Source organism: Antedon bifida, chromosome 9 (assembly GCF_963402885.1).
Source record: "Antedon bifida chromosome 9, ecAntBifi1.1, whole genome shotgun sequence".
Lineage (NCBI taxonomy): Eukaryota > Metazoa > Echinodermata > Crinoidea > Comatulida > Antedonidae > Antedon > Antedon bifida.
The window spans coordinates 2,009,680-2,032,825 of NC_136234.1; the positions used below are offsets into that span (position 1 = coordinate 2,009,680).

At 32.0% G+C, this 23,146-nt stretch overlaps 1 protein-coding gene across 1 annotated transcript in view; it reads left to right on the forward strand.

Moving 5' to 3' along the window:
• LOC144851404 (inactive tyrosine-protein kinase 7-like) overlaps positions 1–23,146 on the forward strand; it is a 46,395-nt gene that overhangs the window by 19,082 nt on the left and 4,167 nt on the right. The window contains exons 3-11 of the mRNA XM_078708835.1: positions 11,610–11,900; positions 12,121–12,292; positions 12,494–12,621; positions 15,877–16,158; positions 19,944–20,077; positions 20,424–20,568; positions 21,344–21,607; positions 22,027–22,278; positions 22,513–23,054. Of these exons, the coding sequence (XP_078564961.1) occupies positions 11,610–11,900; positions 12,121–12,292; positions 12,494–12,621; positions 15,877–16,158; positions 19,944–20,077; positions 20,424–20,568; positions 21,344–21,607; positions 22,027–22,278; positions 22,513–23,054 (2,210 nt within the window). The remainder of the gene's footprint in view (positions 1–11,609; positions 11,901–12,120; positions 12,293–12,493; positions 12,622–15,876; positions 16,159–19,943; positions 20,078–20,423; positions 20,569–21,343; positions 21,608–22,026; positions 22,279–22,512; positions 23,055–23,146) is intronic.

Below are 23,146 nucleotides of genomic sequence, written 5' to 3' on the forward strand. Positions count from 1 at the left end.
TGCGTGGTTTGTCCCACATAGTTCTGTATCTATCCTCTAAACAATTTTTCCCCCCTGATTGCTTTGTTATGAATGAAATTTTAAATTCATATTTAGCGCGAGTTACACTATAATAACAGTAAAATAATCAACATTAAACAAGTTTCTAAATTGAAATCTCTAGAATATACTGTATGGACTTTCTAAAATTGGAAACATTTTTAGTAAAACTTTGACAATCCTGCTACTGTACGTTAGCTCGTTTCTTAATAACACTAAACTATAAACAACATTTAAATTGTTTCTAAAAGTAAATCTCTAGAATATGATATGACCTATCTAAAATTGAAAAATAGTTTGGTAAAACTTTAGAGTTTTGACAATCATACTACTGTACATAAGCTCGTTCTTAATCTAACAACGACCTTATTATGAATAAAGAATTGTATTTATTACGGACTCCTAATATTAGCAGCTGTTTAATAGTTGAAGTTTAATCGGATCTTTAATTCAATCTTTCTCTCATTCAAAACAGGCTGTTTTGTACCCTGCTACTAATCTTATTGTCCTGGTATTATTCAGTTCACATTCTTAGATTATGATTAAAGTGCCTTAATTTTACTTTGTTGTGAGTGATATGAAAGAATACTTTAGTATTGAAAGCAGACAGTTAACTGATTAATACTAAATTTCTTGGCAGCGGAAACAAGACAAATTTCAAATGGCATCTTAAATATGATGGTTAAAAACACCCAATTCTTGTGTGTCTGAACACCAGTTAACCCATAGTGCTTGATTGAGTCAACTACTGTACTATCATTTTAAACATTTGACCACCAGTTTCGATAGTAATAAACTACATAGCAATTTAAGCAATATTTTGGAAGAACAAACTTAGCAGAAATGCAGTTTCATTATATTTTGTTATATTATTTTCAAATATATATGGCTATTTGGCTTTATTTAGCAGAGACGGGCCATAAGAATCTTGTAAAGAATTGAAAATATGTTTGTTATTAAGAAGATTTTGTACTAAATAAATGGTTACAATAAAAACATCCTATTTTTGAAATATGTTTTTTTAATATGTACTATAATAGTTTAATAGTTACTGTATAGCATGGATATTTACAGCTGATAAGCTCTAGACAATGTTGTTATTATGTGGCCAATAGATTCCATTATAAGCTAAATTTAAACTAGTAGAACGACAACGTTCAGTAATAATGAGGTTCATTGAAGCTTGGTCACAACCTTTTACATATATGAATGACCATTTTTTATCGTTCATGACAGCGTATACGTGTGAGAATGAAGTGGATACAGTTGCTAAAATTCCTCGTCATTTCACGCTTCATTAAGCATGGTCAGTCAAAATTTAGTTCGTATAAAATAAGTTATGATATAAATTAAACAATTCAATTCTGTATTGGAATGTGTTTGCTTCACCGAAAGGTTGATATTAGCCTCGGTCATAATCCATTGTCTTTATTTTATCAACCTACAGTATTATTTATCAAACTTTATGATATGAACTTTCTTGTATATCATCATTTTTCTGAGACACATTTTAAAAACATTAAATGATATATTGCCTTGAAAAATAATAACAATATTTTTTTGTTGAATACATGCCATTTTAATTTCACATAATAGTTATTCACTTTGACCAAAATTGGATCGAGAAAAAAAAGATATTTCTGAAATAACCCATATTATTATTAATTAATATAGTCAACTAGAAACCAATGTCATTGCAGACAACATGTTTTTTCGTTGTATTTAACCGCCTTTTTATAAATAACTGAAATCAGTTTTGTTCAATTCTGTCTGCAGAAGTGATTAACTTTATGAAAACGACAAAATGGCGTATACAAAATTTTGCTTTATCTTTGTTTTTCATATTTTGAGGGACAATACATTCTTTAAATGTGCCAATGTAGCATGTGCCCCTCATTTTGTGATTGATTTATATACGGTACTTGTTTCAAGTCAGTCTACAGTATATTTCTTGTCAGATCACATCACATGTTTTTCATGTGATATATTTATTACAAAACCTTACTGTACCTTGACCAGAAATGAATGAAATATTTCTTAATTTTAATACAGTGTGAAAGCAATTATAATTTGTTCATAAAAAATTTAAAATTTCTTTCCGGTACTCTACTATGGTTTTTAATTTGATTAATTTATTAGCATTGTTGTGAAGTTCATGGTTAAAGTAGGCTAAACTGTCTGCTTTTCTCATTTCATTAATTAATACAATTAAGTATAAGTAATTTAATTAAAGAACATTATCATTATTCAGGTTATGTGAAGAAAGAAATTGACCATAAATAATGTTTATGATTGACTTTGTTTATAAATGGACTCAGTTAAATTCTCAATTTATGAGATATGTTAATTTTGGAAAATAGGTGTCTATTTCGTGCCTAGTTTATATGGAAAAACCGACAATTAGTAATAAAAATACCATTTTACTCTTCCTGATTTTACTGTGTATTATGTACAGTGATAAAGAATAATATGTACAATTCATTAGAGTTAACACACAAACGGAATAGATTAAAGACTAAGCATGATCAGTTTACAATAGTCAAGATTCATTTACTAAAGAAACAGATCTCTGTTACAATAGGAAGGATCTGTTTACTAAATTGCCCTATAATTTGTGTACCTAGACCTATTTTAATTGCTCTTCATACATTTGCATCCATTTGCATATGTAAACATTTGCATAGATAAATACGTCGGGAGATGATAATGGATTTTTTATTTATTATGTTTTGTCTAATCTAATAAACCAATTCTTAGCCCATCCTTTCTCTTAGCCCACAGACAAGTCCATATAGCCAGGGATGTTAGATTGTTCAAACAAGCCCATTTTATTGTTTTTTTTAGGTAAATTCGATATTATACTGTAGTACTTTTTAATATCTGTAATATTCTTGTTTTTGTAAACATTTTCTCTTTAACTTTTTTGTTTTTCTGATTTATGGCTATGATTACAATTACAAGGAGGAATAGAAACAAATTCTTTGTCGGTTTATATTAAGATCAAAGATTATCGTAAGTCTATGATCCAGATTGCAGGAACATTGAGTATTTCAAGTATCCTAAGTCTCGTCTTAAGTCTTGTCTTCTTGACGAATAATCTCCTGTGTGGCATTACTTAAGTATTGTTTAAAACTGATTATAAATCTGTTAAATTGAAAGCCTATGTTTTTATCTCCTAACGACATTAGTGGTACAACGTTGCAATTTAGTGTTTAGGCATCATCTCATGAGAGGTTGTGGGATACTTAGCTAGCACAGGTTGAACTATCCATATAGTACAGAATATTTATCGGAATCAATTAACACAAAATACCTGGGCTTAGTCTAATTGGCGTTCAGTGGAGGAATGACTGTAGGCTATGACACTAGACATATTGTAAAGTATTGGTTTTATAGGCCAGTTGAAAGCTAGGCTCATGCTAGTGCATTTAATACAATTGGTTATCGCTGTAATGATCTCTAGACTATATGCAAAGTAATTTAGTCTATATGAAAATTAATTTAGTCTATATGCAAATGAATTTTGAATCTTGTAGATTTTAATTCTGAAGAAACAAGAATATCTGATAAGCACCCACTAATACTACATTTATACATTTAAAAATGTAAAATCATGTTACTTTAGCCATAAGTTTTTTCATCATTGGTTTTTTACTCTAGGCTATATGCTATTTAACACTTTGACTGCCAAACACGAAGATCTTCGTTTTTGGAAACACAACGCTTGACTGCCAAACACGAAGATCTTCGTTTTTCAAGTTTTTTTACGAAATCCGGTAGATAGGTTAATTATTGGTCTATACTATAAATATGAACACTATATTCGGTCTGGACCGTGAATATTTTACAATTTGAAAATAACTAATCTGGTTACGAACGACTGTCAAAATGGTACCTGTCGAAATAACAAACACCGCGCATCACAGTAGCGCGTAGAGCGATGGCTTGGCGCATTGTGTATCGGTCGCGCGCTAGCTATGCCGCCGAAGCATTACAAAGGTTTTTGTGGATTGACATGTTTGTTTGTTATCTGAATAAAAAATAATGGAGTCATTTTCAATATGAAGTCTTTAATTTTATTGTTGTATGTACAGTATACCCTAATTGTTTTGGTGTTTTACTGAAAGTGACCGAGTTTCACGCAACAAACTTGTTTTGAAATGGTATGGTTATTATCATCAGTTTACTATCTAGGCTACTAGTACTAGGCTACTAGGCTAGCCTAGGCCTAGTCGTAAAACGGTTCCGGACCAACTTTAGGCCTGGCTAACTAGGCCTGGTGTCTTTACTATGTGGATTTTGGCGAAACATTGATGTAAGATTTATGATTTATAAAATGTAATACATTTTTCGATAGTGATAACTTGTTTTTATAGGCCTATCGGTGCCATGTAAGTAACTTTTTTGTTGTTTGTTGATCTCACCGGGCGATATTTTCATATAGTGATGTCTTGCACAAAATCGCGAATATCTCGACTTTCTTCCGCGAAACTACGAAAAACTCAAAAAGTGGGTTACTTTCATTTTAATATTACGATTTACATATTGCGATTTAAAAATCGTTCTTGGTACCATTGTAAAGCTAAAATCTTTATGATTATTTTAGTCTAAATTACATATAAATCAGATCACATACATGGTTTCAATCAGCTTTAATAAAAACATCGAATTGGGCTAAAAACGCTGGCGGTGGCAGTTTCTAACTGGAAAAACCTCTGGCAGTCAAAGTGTTAATTATAATTTTAATACATTTGCATAATTTGTAAAAACATGAATTTCTGATATGAACAGCCACTTAAAAATAGATATACATTAATAAAAGGTTACAAGCATGTTGCAATAGCCTTAAGTTAAGATGAATAATTTACAAGAAGAAGGAACTGTTTAATCATAGAGCTACTGTATTACCATGGTTTGATTCAACATATTGCCACCGCAATGATATTTGGAAATATGTAAATAAATTATAATTTATTAAAAATTAAAAATACATATTTTGTCTAGAGGATTATGAGTCATTCAAATTCATTGTCATTCTTAATAGATTAGTATATAATTTTCATTATTAATAGAATACAAAATTATCAGCAAATAATAATAATTAATAAAACTAGAATTTAATTCGTCACTTTGACGAATTATAGGTGATCATTTTACTGAAATTATTTTTTTTTAAACATGCACGTACGTTAACATACGATCGGAAAATGTTGATGTATGCCATCCTATTATATACGCTTATAGTGCTGAGTTGTGCCTATATGCCATATGTACAGTATATACTGTATATCTATATACAGTGTAGCATAGGTGAAATTACGGGACACACATGTTCTAATTTTTTGGCATGATGACGTTATCAAACTAAACTTTAAGATGACAATTTCGAAAGATAATTAATTGAGCAAAAAAATATAAGATTTGGAAAAAAATTTGGCACGTAGAAGCGCTGTGCGCGCTCTTTGAATTGTGTATAACTTTGACGAAAAATATGAAAAAACTACTTTTTCACTTCAACTGGCCATATGTTAACGTCACAACATCCGATAGGCTTAATTTTTATATGAATTAATATCTACATTTCATCAGCTTTCATAATAAATTATAATCATCAAGGTAACCTTCAATTCTGAAGAGCTGTAAGATATTCAAATTTACTGCGAAGGTGAAATTACACGGCCTACGTTATTCAAGTTTTTACGCGTGATGACGTCATTAAAATGAAGAGAGTGTCAACTCATGATAAAGCTAATTAATTAAGCAAGCACATACTGAAAGTTGTGCGAAATTCGAGCACACATAACCAAGATGCGCTCTGTTGAATGTGATAATCTACACAAAAAGATAACAAATCCTAATTTTTAAATTCAAGTGGCCATTTGATGACGTCAAAACATTTTGTACGTAAAATGTGTACATGAATTCATATCTACAACTCAATGGCTTCCAGAATAAGTTAAAAAAATCGGGGGTCATCTTGCATTCTGAAGAATTATTTTCATTTTAAAAAAGACCTATTTTTCACCATTTTCAGAACTTTTGTAAAATTAATGTGCGCATTTTGTCATTTTTAACGTGCTCGTATAGCGTTATTTTAAGTCAGAACTGACTCAAATTTGGTGAATGTACTAAGGATGGTGAGTAGAATGAGATTTGTAAAAAAAAGTCATATTTTTTACGCTTTTTAAGTATCGCGCGCGCAAAAACGCATTTTTGCGCAGTAATTTTTTGAAACACGCAAATGGCCTAATTCATGCTCTAAATTGATCAAAACTCAATTTTGAGCGTTTTAAATATTTAACGCGCGATATCACGCGCATGAACCTACGTGCGCGTGCGTTTTTATTTGCTAATATTTTTACCCTTGATCTGAAGTTTACGTGTAGTGAATTTCATTAATATGTGATAATGAATTATGGAGTAATGATTGATAATGTGATTTCGCAAAATGGCGTATAAATGTCGTCACGGATAAGTGATCACGCTGGAAAGCTTATTAGGATTAAGTTATATTATTTGAAAGATATTCTGAAATTTTTGTAATCATTGACATTAAACTTTTTGAGATAATTGTTACACAAAATAGTGTACAGAAACAATAAAAAGAAAAAAAAAAAGAAAAAAAATAATAATAAAGATTTTATACAATAACAATAGGTGATCATTTTATTCTAAATGATCACCTAATTAAACCTTGTCCACATGTACAGTTCTTTGAATAGCTTCTCTTCAAAGAGTTATAAATGTTATATTATTGTAGAATAACTCCTTAGTAAATTTAATGATCTTGCTATCTAGTGTGATATATTCATAATAAACATTTATATTTAATTGTCTCTTTGTTCATAAGTTTGTGTGGGTTTGTCGTGCAAATAGCCTCTCACATTTTATTACCTTTAGTAGTTAGTATTAGTAAATTATTTTAGCATGAGAAGTCTAGAGTCTATTATGTGCCTAGCTTACTTGGATAAACTGACACAGGCCATTTCCTCTTCGAGAGGAAAACATAACTCGGAGAGTAACAAAAACTGAACACCCCTCCAAGATAATGGAATATGATACATCATGTGTGCCATACATATCTCACCAACCATATCTCTGAAATTAATATTAGCCTATTAACGCTCAAAATCTTTGAGTTTTTACAAAGTTTGTATCACTTCAGACATTATCATTACAAAATTATTGCTTAATGCATGAAGAAGAAGAAAGTAGGCTTCTTCATTCCATGCATCATTTATGTCGGTTTCAAAATTGATTTGTCTAGTTTTTTTTTCTGCCTCACAGGGATGTCAATACATCGTTAATTTAGGACTGAGCTTCAGGGTTCAGTGTTAGCGTCATGCTCCTACGGCTGCCATATGCTAGCAATGTTCTACGCAATTCGCTATCATGTAGGGCATTAGCTTAAGCGACGATATTATGATCTGGGTTAGATTCATTTACTGTTTTTTAAAAAACATTAATGTAAATGTATATGTTCTTAATGTTTGTTATATGAACATTCTAGAGATAAAACAACCATCATTTTATGTTCTAATATTGCTACTTATTTTGATTTATTTTTTAAATGACGTTATACCTTTAGAACTTCAATGTAGTACGGTCATAAAACAGATAAAACACAATCTTATAAAGCAAAACATGAACAGCAAAAAAAAAAGATTTACTTTAGTTTGTTATTAACAATACTGTAAGTAAATGGCTTTTGTGATTTTGGGAAAAAAATAAAATTAAGGCATTACACATTTTGTTTTTATCACTGACTGAGCTTTATGGTATTTTGAAGTTCTAAATTGAATTTAAACAAACATTTTAGGGTTGGTGGAAGACACTTTTAAGTTTAAACTAGTTTGACAAAAAGTGTGATGTGCCCAAATATGGTAGTGGTATGACATCATCATTTATTTTGATAAGTATGCACACACAACATAGACATTTATTTGCTCACAATGTAAGTATAGAGGGCTCACAATCAAACTTATTTTCAATTAGACACAAAATCTTTGTAGTAAAATGTAATGACAAATATCGATGGCATTGTCATGTTCTTGTATCTGTGTGACAAATGTTTTTAACAACGACTCAAATGTCAATCACAAAGATTAATAAAACAATTACGCAGTAACAATACATGAATCTTTTATTTCACATCTGAAACATTCAATACTTCAATCACATGCTCTCTGTCATTTACAATTTATTAATCTTTCAAGTTTCTTTATGTCGATCTGTCTACAATAAGTGGAAAGAAACTTCCAATTATACTTTGTTCATTAACATTAAAATCTGACCTGGTTTTTATGCAAAAAAAAAACTTAATATCCATAATTCGTATTATAATATTTAGTTGTAATGAGTGGCTATGGAATGGTTATCACATTATTAAAATGCTAATAGTAGCTCAACTAATTGGTGTTACACAAATATGAGAGAAATGATATGTGTCGCTAATAGTCTTGTTGATTTGTATTACTTTTGTGCAAAGTATTATTCCTGATTCATTTTGCAGTGATTGATTGAGTACAAATCTAGCATACACTTTTTGTTTAAAGATCACTGCATGCCAGATAAAAGATTGGTTTTTTGTTGTGACTGTTAACTTGAACCTTAAGTTTAAACCTTCTGTATTATATTAATAATCAAACTTTGATTATTAATATAATACAGAAGGTTTAAAACATTTGTATTAGCAATAGCATGGATTTTTCTGAACAAATCGTTTGATTAAAAGCATTGAGAATCGTGAATCTTTAACACAAAATGGGAGATAATAATAATAATAATATTTATTCGGTCATCAATGTAAAAATAACCAGGAATGAGAATAGGCTAAAGCCCAAACAGATTCTGCACTCACTCCATACAATACAATCAGTTAAAGATAAAACCATATACAAGAAAAATACAAATAAATTATACATAACATGAAATATAGTGTTTTGTTAGAGCAGCCTTAAATATTGAAATTGTTAGTGAATCTTTTATGTCATTTGGTATTTGCTCCCATAGTCTAGGAAAGGAAACAAAAACAGAATTATGAAAAGTATTGCCTTTCGAATTCCAACGTAAAAGCCTACCCGGACATCTTTCACTAGTTTTAATATACTCATTGAAAGAATGGGGACAGTAACCTTTCAACACCTTAAATCCTAATGAAAGTCTATGTAATTTAAACAAGTCATCAATAGATAATAATTCAAGCACTTTCAACCTATGAAAATAAGATGTGTCCCAGGAACCTTCCTTTCTAAACATTATTATCCTTGTTGCTTTCCTTTGTATACTTTCTATTCTATTAATATATGATTTCTCAAATGGTGCCCACATTGAACAACAGTAGGTAACCACTGGAAGTAATAGAGCTTTGTATAAGTTCAACATAGCTAACCAGGACATATTTTTACTACATTTTGAAATGAAACCAAGCAATCTACTTGCTTTACAACATATATAATTAACTTGTGTATGACAAGACAACGAACTATTTACATAAACACCTAGAAATTTAAATTCTGTAACTTTAGGAATATTGTCTGATTCTATGGTATAATCCCAGTTAACTATCTCTTTACATCTTGTAACATGCATTACGGCGCATTTGACAGGATTTAAGGGAAGTTTGTTTACATTTGCCCATTTAGCAATTAAATCTAAATCCTTTTGAAGCAATTTACAATCATTATTGTTATAAATAGGATCATTCCAAAGTGAGGATGCAACAAAAGAAAAACTGTGGAAACACGAGACATCCAATGATTTCTCAGAAATAAAAAAACTTTTTAAATAAATGATTACTTTAGAAATTGTTTCATATTGGGGAAGAATATGAACTTATTTTTTTAAATGATTAAAATGAATGAATATGTAAAAATGCAAGTTTGACCATAGCTATTAGAACACAACTTAATACATTAAATTCAATTACGTCCTGTACGGTCACTGATTGTCCAATTGACCATAATCAATGATTTCCTGACCATGATTTCTAGCATTTAGTGTAAGATTTTATTTTTGTTTTTTTCATTTGTAAATGAACGCACATTCATGATGTCATTTATGTTCAGTAAAGGTCAAATGTATGAATCTCCTAAAAAGCTTTTACAAAATTGTAAAAAAGCATACACTATATAATATACCAAGAATATTTGTTTCTATATTTTATCATATTTATTGAGAGTAGAAACTGATCATTAATAACAATTACTATATTCAGTAAATTTAAAATAAAAAATGTATAATATGGAATAAAAATATTATTATCATTATATAAAAGTATTATCTAAATAAATTGTTTTTATATATGTTTGGGGATGAAATATTTAGATGTTAATTAAAGATAAACATCCTGGAAAGATGAAAGACTTTTAGAATATGTTTTATTCATTAGATAATAATTAATGTACATATTGTACTTTTTATCATTATGATTAACTTTTGGAAAGGGGAAGGGGAAAAGAACAAAGAACAATATACATAGCATTTTGTGGCATTCTTTTATTCCATCATGTTGAAATGTGAAAATCTACAAGATTAAAAAATTCACCCAAACCATACCACAATTAAATTCTCATTTCTTTATAAAATAGCAGAATGTTTCAACTGTTGAATAATTTTAAATTACTGTAACATCATGATACTTTAATATTCTTGTTTTGTAACACACAAAAGACCCAGCTTTCTTTAGTTATTTGTTTGTACTAGTTTACAAGTCTGATAATAACCCTGTTTGTTTATATTACAATGTACTTATAACAAGACATGCTGATAAGTATTGATGATTCATTATGGTTATCGTAAAGGTCAAAGGTTATTAAGTTCAGTAAATTAAAGGAGCTGCGTTACTATCTCTACTATCTTTATGGATATCATTTAGGCATTTCATTGAAAACAGTTATCATTTGGATCTTATTTGAATATATCCGAGTTGGGTCCATTGTTTGTATAATGTAATGTATGTGGCTACAACAAAATGAGAAAGGAATATATTTGAACAATACTGTAAAACCAGAAATTTTCACAACATGAAACTTCGCGAATTAGTTACACCGGCCATTTTCGCAACATAAAACTTTCGCTAATTTGAAAAATAAAGTACAAGTAAATACTGTAACAATATTGTGTATGCGCGACCTTTGTGTTATAAAGACACTAATACATAAGCTATTGTGTACAGTAGTAGGCCTACAGTACGTTCTAAAAATTATTTGCGGCATTAAACTTTCGCGAAATTCAATCACTCAAAATTCGCGAAAGTCTCTGGTTTTACAGTACATTCAATAACTTTTAAACAAGGGCTCTGATCCGTTTGAATGTTGTGGGATATGAGAAAGCAAAAAAACCCACAAACTGTAAGACAATGTTTTTTACAGTGCCTACGAAAAGTTGGGGCGATCTGGATCTGTGGTGCAAACACAAAAGAGCTGAATATATTAAGTGTCGATATGCATTGCAATTGCTAAACATTCTCAGCAATGTGTATTAATTCCATTATTATGCAGCACTTAAAATGATGAATAATTTAAGATTAATTATTTTATCATTAATATTTTTCTAATTTTAATTCTCAGGGATATCAGAGAGTGGTAAAGTGCTGCTGAAAGGCCCTGCAGATATATCAGAGGTAGCAGAAGGCGTAAAAGTTACTCTCTTGTGTAAAATAGATGGTAATCCTATTCCGTCACTTTCCTGGCACCGTGACGGACAACCGCTAGTACTCGGTACTAACTATGAGATTAACGGGTCGCGTTTGAAAATAAAGAATATGTCTCCGGATGATAATGGAGAGTATTCGTGCCGTGGAACGAATAGAATCGGTGATGTCTGGAGCGTTTTGGAAAATATTACTTTAAATATTGAAGGTACTTAGAAAATCTACCAATTTATATGCATTATTTTGTGATAATTTGCCACGAATTAAATTGCCATAAATTAACATATTAAATTTGCTACATTCTGGTATGTTATATCTGATGTTTTGTGTGAGGTGTCTTGTTTTTTGTGATGGAAAGGAAAAAAAGTATATATATTACTAAATATTGGCTAAAAATAGACTAAATTTAATTTCATTTTTTTCTTAAGATACAAGGAAGGCAAGAGTGGACGTAGGCCCCATGGATGTTACTGTGGTAAGAGGAGAAAATGCTGAGTTTGACTGCAGCTGTAGTGGAGACCCAGAGCCTACAATAGCTTGGTACTTTCAGGAATTTGGTGATGATATGCCAAAATCAGACCCACTATCATCTAATTCAAGGTGAGTATTGCTCGACAACCTTTTTCTCGCTGTTGGATTCGTTAAGTTCTGATATTTTATTAAACTTTGTTTAATGACGGTGACTCATAAAAGCCGAGGCTGACATGTATGAGGCCCTCAACGGTAACAATCAAACACGAAAAACAAGATAAAGAATAACATTTGCATTTAAAAATATTTCTTTTTTTCATATTCTATAAGGCAAACTATATTACAGAATGGTTCTTTACACATTGACCAAGTGAAGCGTACACAAGGAGGCATGTACATCTGCACATGCTCAAACGAACGGTCATCAGAGTCGCACGAAGCTCTACTCACTGTCGCAAGTAAGTCTTTTGTAAACAAATGTCACAAAAATTTTAAAAATAATTCTATACAATTTAAGCAGACAACATCCAGACTCGATAATCTATCAATAATAGAAGCCATAACTTTATTTAGGAACCTATGTTTTGAAGACAAGTAAAGCCAGACATACTGAGGTGCATTATAGTATAAATATACATGTCTGTTATAAATTTAACTGTAAGCGTGTCACAATAGGTCATTTAAATTGACCCCATCAGCCCTGTTCAATTCTCTATGTAAATACACATAATTGAACCATACCTCTCACTCCCCATCAATTATCCTGTAATACATCATTATATGTGCTTAAACCAAGGAGATGTGACATCTCGCTGCTCAAACTACTGTATGTACATTTTTTACGACTCCTAACTGCTTTTTCCCTAAATTTCCACATATAAAATATAATGAACTTAAATTAAAATAAGTTGTACACAAGTATAGTATAGGCCTACGTGAAATACATGCAACTTTACAGAAAACCAGACATATTAGATGTCTGGTATTGGGAGAATTAAATATAAGGGCAAAAAAAAAATGTATTGTGTTGGTCACGTTTTGAATAAATCCCAAAAATGGGTAGGTCGGTAGGAAAAGTTTTTTTTTTTTTTTTTTTTCCAGACCAAAAATGTGTTGCCGGCAAAAAAGTAAACAATTTGCACAAATGATACAAAAAGACCATATTTAAAAACACTTTTCATAGCACTCTAGGCTCACGCTAGCTATAAATTCAACAAAAGTTTTTAAAAAAATGTTTATTAAATAAACGTAGGCCTAGGTTTTTTACTTAATAGTATAGAACTTAGCTCCGACATTAGCAGCCCATGGTACTTCACTGTTTCATTGAATATTGCAATACCGTTGTCAGCATTTGCTTCATACAGTACCAGTCATATCTGCCATCATGTTTCATTTATGTTGGGTCAGCTTTCCTGTCAGAGTGCCAGCCATCCTACTGTGTCTACACATCAATCATACGGTGTCAACAGCAAATATGACAAGAATTTCATAGAAGCCATTTTGATAGTAAATTATAATGTGTTATGTTGAATTTGTTTTTTACATTTTATGTTATGAAGAAAGTGGATTAGATTTCCATAAAAAAAGATATAGAATGAATAACATTCTGGTAAACATTGCTAGGAATGGAACAAACTAACAATTTATGGCTAGGAATAGGATGTAATTTTAAAATTCAAATGATTTCTGTTTACCTGTGTTGTTGTAGTTGTCAATAGGTTATTTTCATGTTTGGAAAGTTAAACTTGATTTCAGATGTCTGTCTTAAACCATGGAGGGGTTACTGTACATTAATTTCTCCATGGTTGAACATAAGGCCTGTTTTTCTGTCAGATAAATACCATAATATATACAGTGTTTTTTTTAATACATTACTGTATATTTTTGTGAGGAGAAATGGTGCTAATAAAATATTTACCATATAAAATGCACTGCAAGAGGAATTTTAATAGGACTACCCAAGAAGTACCAGAAACGAGGTAGTGAAAATAAGATGATAAGATATACAGTACCACAGGGGCGGATCCAACCCCCTACATTTCGCAAATTGTAATGCAAAAGATAAGGTATTGAATTAAGCTCTTTTTTTTTTTTTTTTTTTTCAAATCCTGGATCCTGTACCATATTATATACATCATATTTTGAAGATATGCAGCAGAAACAGGCCACAGAGATCCTAACATTCATTCATAAAACATTAGTCTAAAGGTCACTGAAATGTGATCTTTGTTTAGAGGAAGTCTTTAGTTAAAGGCCTTTATTTGGAAGTGACCTCTGTAGTAGTTAATAACCACCACATCAAGTGGATATATCTCACAGCTTTTAAATGTTACAATTATATACAATTTAAAGTTGAAGGTTTGAAATGACCTTTGTTCCGGGCCAATATTATAGTAGCTAGTTTATTTGTGTGCACTTACTGCCTTCCATAAAAACCCTTTTATCGGCTAACATTAGGTGATTTCTTTGCTCCAATGTTGTTTTTGTTTCTGATTGCTTGCCGTATTTTGTTTGTACAAGATTCCTGCATTCTGGCTATGTTTAGAATCTGATTGTAAAAGTCTGTGATAAGCCTAGGATAAGTACTCGTTTTAGTTGATGCCATTAGTGTGTCTATCAGATATGTAGGCCTAGTTCAATGCTTAATAACTCAACCATAGAACTATCCAACAAAAATACAATACTACATAATACAAAATGAAAATGTGTTCTGAACAAAAAATGAGAATGTATATATTCCAGGTCAACGAATTGACAGTGCATTTGTTTAAAATATTAAAGATATATTGTTCCTCAAAATGTGGAAAATGCAGATAAAACAAAATGATGAATAGTTTAGTTTTAATAAAGTTATTCACTTCTACAATTCATTTTCCAAAAGAAAAACCCAATAAAGACAAAATAAACAGTTAAATTGAATTTAACCAGAGGCCCAATATCTGGCAGACAATGGCGTTTGACTATTTTTGTCATTAAATTACGCTTTTTCCAGTAAAACCTTTTGTTTTCAATCCAATTTTTGTCAAAGTGAATAACTATTATGTGACATAAATTGACATATTCAACAAAAGATTGATTTTTAAAAAAAAGAAAATTATTTGTTCACAGAAACAATATCTTTAATTTATCATTTAGTTTGATTGTTTGAATATGATTTATTGAGATGAACAATTCATCAATCTTTTGTAAATATTTTCATTTGTTCAATCCTGAAATAGATGTTATTTATGCAGACTTAGAATATGGCTCGGAAAGAAATATCAGTCGATTTACAAACATCATTATGTAAACTAGTATATATTTACTTAACGATCTTACTTTGCCATTTGTGATTTTACTATGCAATCTTTAGTAGTTCACATCAGTAAATTTGACAGTGTAATTTTGATTCTGTCTGACTCACACTGCATAGATGTATTATCTTTGAAATTTAATCACAACTTGCTGGCATTTAAATAATTTGATATTATATTTTCGTTTGAAATTTAGTACTTTAGTGTTATATTACTATTGTATCTGTTATTGTTGAAAACAACCACGGCACACCATCTGTAATGTGAACACGGTTTTAATAATAAACAATCTGTTTCCCTTAAAGCCGGACTGCCGTTATAATTGGGCAACTCGTATGCCACTGACAAAGTGTTCTGTCGTAGAACCAAACTATATAAGTAAAATAGACATTGCATTTATACATATTTTACTGCTTTCAGATATTGACAATATGCAGAACTTTGACGATGTGTTTGTTAAAACCGGTTCTGCCATATCTGTTAACTGTACCTTCCCTGACAACCAAGCCGGTGGTGTACCAATACCAGAACCAGTGTGGGCTGGCAGCGATGGTTCCCCATTGCCAACAGTCGGTAACGTGAAGCAAATGGATAGTTTTCTCATTATTGATCGTATAACTGATTCAGATTACGGAATGTACGAGTGTACGATGTCGAATATTGCCGGACAGAAGCAAGCATCAGTGGACGTCCAAATGCCAAGTAAGTAAACCCAAGCTCTGCCAAACTCCATCACTGTTGGGAAGAGGGCATGGGAACTTTTCAGAATCAACTGTTGAGGTTATCTACCAACTTGGTATGACACAAGACTAAGGAAGAAAAGACAGGTTGATTTATAAAATTGTTTATTCCTAAAGCTCTTTCTACACTATCAAATTAGTTTGATGTGTCCAAATATGGTAGTGATATACCCAAATATGGTAGTGATATGACATCATCATGTCCATAAAGTTTAATAGTGTAGACAGAGCTTTATAACATATGTCTACAGTCAAAACTTATATTTTTGCCTAATAATACATACAAACTCAATATGTCCCATTAAAACTACACATGCTTATATTATCATGAGCCTAGGTAATCATAAAAGGATTTAATGTTAGATTTATTATGTAATTGTATTTATGTTACTCCCCAGGAGTGTCATATTTTCCAGAGTTAATAGTAGCCCTGCAACAAACTTGACATTTTAAGTATAATAGTTACAAGAAACTATTTAGATTCTTTGATAAAGCCAATAATTTCATTTTATAAAAAAGGTTGAAAATGATTTTATTCTTCATCATATAGATGAAGATAAAATAAAATAATAAAATATTCATGATTTCTTCAAAAGTTAAAGCTCTGTCTAAACTATCAAACTTTGTGGGAAAAAAATGTGATGTACTCATATATGGACGTGACGATGTCATATCTTTACTATATTTGGGTATATCACTACCATATTTGGGCACATCACAGTTTTTTTGTCAAACTAGTTTGTAGATAGAGCTTAAGAACAATAAAATAAACTTAGACAGTAAATTAGTTGAATGTTTCTTGATGAATTATGATAAATGAAAAGAGACTTAAATGGTTGAAATACAATGCAAGGATTTTCAAATGAAGAAGCTCGTAAAATGAATCTGTTTTACCGTCCACATTCAAATAAATCAACGAGAGTGTTTGTAAATAAACAGACGTACTAGCATTGTTTCACAATCGAGTCGGTAATTTGCCGCTACTCTTCAAAATCACGCAAATTGAATTATCAATGTTCTTTGGCGGCATTATTGTCGATATAGATTCAATTTCAATTCAGTAACTGCTGGCCAAATCATAAATGCCAATTTCGTTTTCTTTATTGTGTTGGTGAAAACGTCTGGGCAGCATTTATTGGCTCATATACTGTTTACTTTAAGACATTGTGAAGTCTTTATTGATGATGTGAGTTTTTTTAAACCATCTCAATTTCAAATGAGGTTTATTTCTAAAAGAATGCGCGCAACAACAACAATTATTATTTAATATAATAAAGAGTTCGTAGTTAGTTCAAACTAAATTTATACGAAACATGAAAAACAAAAATCTCAAATCTCAATGTAAATTAAATAGAAAACAGTAGAACCCTTAAGGGGACACCTTTGGGACCCACCAAATTGATTAGGAGATAGCTGTAGTATCTAAATATGTATTACTCTTTGGTCATTTTAAGCAAGGCAATCTAACAACAGGATGCTGAGCTTTAGAGATCAAAAGGTTTATCTGTGGCTGCGACAGGATCAGTTCCACGCCCCTTAACAGACACTGCGCCACGGAGAATATGTGCACAGTACTACTGTTGGTGTTTGTTGCAGCCAGACATAATATTCAAATGTCCCCATAATAAAGGTGTTCCCTGAATTGGGCTACCTCAAAGTAGAGGTTGCCTTGTTTCAAATGTCCCCATAATAGAGGTGTCCCCTGAATTGGGCTACCTCAAAGTAGAGGTTGCCTTGTTTCAAATGTCCCCATAATAGAGGTGTTCCCTGAATTGGGCTACCTCAAAGTAGAGGTTGCCTTGTTTCAAATGTCCCCATAATAGAGGTGTTCCCTGAATTGGGCTACCTCAAAGTAGAGGTTGCCTTGTTTCAAATGTCCCCATAATAGAGGTGTTCCCTGAATTGGGCTACCTCAAAGTAGAGGTTGCCTTGTTTCAAATGTCCCCATAATAGAGGTGTCCCCTGAATTGGGCTACCTCAAAGTAGAGGTTGCCTTGTTTCAAATGTCCCCATAATAGAGGTGTCCCCTGAATTGGGCTACCTCAAAGTAGAGGTTGCCTTGTTTCAAATGTCCCCATAATAGAGGTGTCCCCTGAATTGGGCTACCTCAAAGTAGAGGTTGCCTTGTTTCAAATGTCCCCATAATAGAGGTGTTCCCTGAATTGGGCTACCTCAAAGTAGAGGTTGCCTTGTTTCAAATGTCCCCATAATAGAGGTGTTCCCTGAATTGGGCTACCTCAAAGTAGAGGTTCTACTGTATATATCTTTTTACCAATGCACTATTGATAAAATACAGTTGTTTAACATAACAGATAGTGTTTTCCAGGTACTATTATGCACATTTTTAAAGTTTTATCATGTCCATTTGATTCTAAAATCTCCTGATTTTGACATTGCCAACGTTGGGTATGTCGGTACTTCTGTTGCATGAGTGTTACCAAATATTTTTATATACAATGAAATTTTATGAGCCTTTCTTAAAATGTCTGCCGCATCATGAAATAACCACATGATGTGGCAGAGACAGGTGCAATGACTGGAGAAAGCTTGTGAGGTTAAAGATATATTGTCGCTCCTTATATCTGCAAACTATTTAGATGTTACAACATAAACAAAAATCATGATCTTAACTTGGATAATAGATATAAATTAATATCAGGGAAAAATTTCATTTAAAAATTTTGTTTAGCAATTACTGCTAATCAAACTGATTTTTAAGTCGAGAAACATAGTTTTGTATTGTATTTATTGCTACACAATTTTAAAAATGTGTAGCAATAAGGTTGTTTTGTATAGCTTTTCGCTATGCTACACTGGCGAAAATGTTCCCTGAATATGATATTAAATTAGAAATGTTTTTTGTCTCATTGTAATTTGGAAATAATAATAATATCAACAAATAATTATGTTTACAATGTTCTTAAAAATAAATCAAAACTATTGACTGCCAGTACCTAATAGTAGGTGGTGTCCGTAGTGTTAAATGTATTGCACCTTTATATATATATATATATTTCACGGGAAAGAGTGTCCTTAATATGTGTCCCAAGGAGTTGGATAGGAGTGGTTAGGACACTTGACTGTCATACAGATAGACCCGGGTTCAATTCCCGACAACTCCCAGTCCACTCAGCTGTAAATGAGTACCTACCGGTAGTTGAAAGTACTAGGAAGAAAAAAGGCGGCGTGGAAACGAACTGGCCACCCTACCACATAATGCCGAGGCTTAGTACAATGAGCTCCTAACAGCTCATTCCCCTACGTTCAGAATGAACACTGGACTCACCTAATATGAGTCCCAAAGAAGGGGTTCTACTGTATTTTTGTTATATTATATTATTGCATCTACTGTTTCTACATTTGACTGAGTCAAGTTTATTACATATGTAAAGTAGTGACCACGTTTAATGTAATCAGAAGGATACATAAAAGATATGTAAACCAAATGATTACATTATCACAGCTGTAAGTTACTGATGTGGTATTTATATGACTGTTCTGTTGTTTTAGTGGTTTTAGTAAACAGTGTATGCATTGCATTTTCTTTACCCTATTTGGTCTAATATAATCCCACGGGGCATAACCATAAATATTGGTGACAATTGTGAATATCATTGTTTCAGGGTTTTTTGTGTACTAGAATTGTAAAAGTTAATTTTTTTAAATGAATAAAACTACTTGAAAACCATTGAATGGTTGTAGCCATTTTAAAAGAAATTATATATTTGGGTTTTTTTTTTTTTCCAGCCAAACCAAAAATAATACGTAAACCAAGAGCCCAGGTGGTGAAAGAAGACAGTGATCTGTACGCTCACTGTGAAGCTGAGGGGATGCCAACTCCTACAATCACATGGATGACAAGCAATGTTGATGTTATGGAGGTAAATCATCTCATCATTATTTACCGTATTAGTTACCGTACTAAAGCTTTGGTTCTTACTGTTACGTTATATATCTTGATAGACTACCATCACCACTGTTGGTTTGTTTAAATGCTTTTAGTCCTCTAATATGATCATGAGCATTTTCGTTCTTTTTCTTAGTCGACCTCTGTCGTAATTATTTACCTATCTATCTGTCAAGCAGTGGTATTCAAAACTCCTTTAAAAACTCACCTTTTTAACTCATATTTTTCTTAGTTTCCTGGCGTTTTAATTAAATTTTAAGTGCATTGAGGCTTTTGCATAATTATTATGAACGCACAAACTTATTTTTACTCTTATTTAGACGGATAAAAGTGACAGAGTAACTGTGTTTGCAAACGGCACACTTCACATCTCCAAAATGAAGCTTTCAGATTCTGCTTTCTATATGTGCATGGCTACATCTTCTGGTGGATTGACAAATGCGTTGGTTAACATAACAGTACAAGGTAAGATTCATGGTCTTTTTAATGTGTTATATTATTGGGATCCAGATCCTGGTGTGAGGATGGGGTTGAGGTTGATTCCCTTAACCCATAAATGATAAGCAATAACTTTAATCATTGTCAGACTTTAGTAATTGTATTGTTATTGCAACCCCCACAATTTTTCCCCAAATTTCATACCCTGACCCTCTGTGACTATACTTTTTATGCACAATTCGTCAAGCATGATCTTACTCATTCTGTCACGATCAATAAATTTCAAACTGCCAGCCACCATAAATTAAAGAACCCGCATGCTGTAGTAAATTAAATTCTTGTTAAAGTATGTAGCTAGTGGTATGGCTTCAAAGACAATAACTAAACCTGTCCATAAATCACAACACTAAACCACATCAATCACGTGTAAGTTTACATCATCATCAACTACATCATTTCGACATCAACATCAAAGTTGGATGCCCTATGAGTAATTTTAACTCTGCTGCATTGTAACACGCGGCAATAAAATATTTTGTGTAATTCCTAACTACTATCAGACAAAAAAAGGTGTTGTTTTGAAGTTTGGTTCACATCAGGACCCGTAGACACAATGGGAGTAAGTGAGTTTACCAATCGCATGCCACAGTTCATATGAACCATTGCGTCGTGATTGGTTGAAATCACTTGCATTGTGTTCAACTAGGAACCTAGCTTTTGATCCTTGTGAAATAAATTTATGTTTCAAAAAACCACTTTGTAGATGTAATAATTGTTGAGAATTATTAAAATTCTTTTGCAGCAACTTTGAAATTTACCCACTGGCAAAAATGGAAACAGATGGAAGTTGGAGATCCAAATCGGCTAACTTGCTCCGTCCGAGGCGCTACAGGTATCCAAATATTGTGGCAAAGAGAAGGTGGAGATTTACCAGAAAATGTGCGACAGGATATGAATACTCTGTTTTTTGATAACCCAAAACAATCTGACTCAGGAAATTACAAATGTACTGCGATGAGCATGTTAGGTGAAATCATTAACAACACAATTAACGTGTCAGTTATGAGTAAGTATTTCGGTATTATTATTATTATTATTATTATTACAATTTTAAATAATGTACTACAGAAGACTCTTTTGATAGATTATTGATATTAAGGGAACATCCTCAGGACGAAAGTGTCCCCTTAATATTGATGTCCTGGGTTAGGAGTTGGTCACAGTGTTAAAACATATATTAATGGCCCTCATCTGTTTTAAAGGAAATTGTCCCCTTAATAGAGGTGTCCCAAAGGAGAACATGATGTCGTAATTACATCAATTGAATTGTGGCTTATCAATGACAAGAATTCCATAATTGTTATTACATGTTGTAAATATTCTAATATTTTTTATAATAAATAATATAAATAATTATTTACAACAAACCCAAATTGAATTTTGTTTTTATACCATGATTCAATCAATCTATTTTGTTTTTTCCAGTTCAACCTAAATTTTCAATATTACCTGGCAACATAACTGGCTACTTAGGTCGAAAGTTAATAGTTCACTGTCAAGCATCGGGTGATCCAGAACCAAAAATAACGTGGCTAGATATTCCTAAAGACGCAATGACGTATCCTAACGGCACAGTAATATTTCCCCGCATTAGTCAGAGTGATGAAGGAGTGTACCAATGCGTTGCTGGTAGTAGGGCAGGGTTGAACACAACTTTTTTAAATATATCCGTATCAAGTGAGTTTTCATTTTTTAAATGTTAAGGTATTTTAAGATAATTGTAATAGACCTGCACCAATTTTACTTTGGGACTTTGGTTTTTGGTTCCTAATTAGAATGAATAATTGATTGTTAGCTATCATTATAATAGGACAATTTTACCATAAATGAAAGTCTGCATTTAAGGATAATGCCACTCTGTATCAGATTACAAGTTCATTTCCTAACTGTAATTTCTTTTTTTGTTAAAAGGAACACCGCCACCAGTTGAAGGACTGATGACTCGTACCATTGCAATCGCTGTCGGCTGCGCAGTGGGTTACATCTTCCTCGTTGTTGGACTCATGTGTTACTGCCGTCATCGTCGACTAAAGATGAACAAGGAAGATGAGGACAAAGAAAAAACAAATGGCATGCTGGCAAACCATGAACCGAAAGAGTCAAATGGACAGGTTGTGAAAGATGGTGCCATGGTGATGAATCCTGTCTATCCAGGCAGGCGTGCAAGTTACGATAATCTCCTCTTTCCAAAACACGACCTGCAGAAGCTGTCTGTGTTAGGAAAAGGAAAGTTTGGTGAAGTTTTTCTTGCTAGAGCCGTTGGCATCAAAGACGGAGAAGAAGTAACCACTGTTATTGTAAAATCACTGACTGAGAAAGAGGAGAGCGTTCAACTCGCATTTAGGAAGGAGATTGATATGTTGAGTAAAGTTGACCATGACAATATTGTCAAGCTTCTAGGCATGTGTAGAGAAGGAGATATACAATTTATGATTACTGAATACTTAGATTGGGTAAGTTGCGAGGTTTTTCAAATTTAAGAAATTCTAATACTGTTGAAGTTTCTATAAAAGTTGACACTTGGTTTCGGTTTGTACCTGACCCT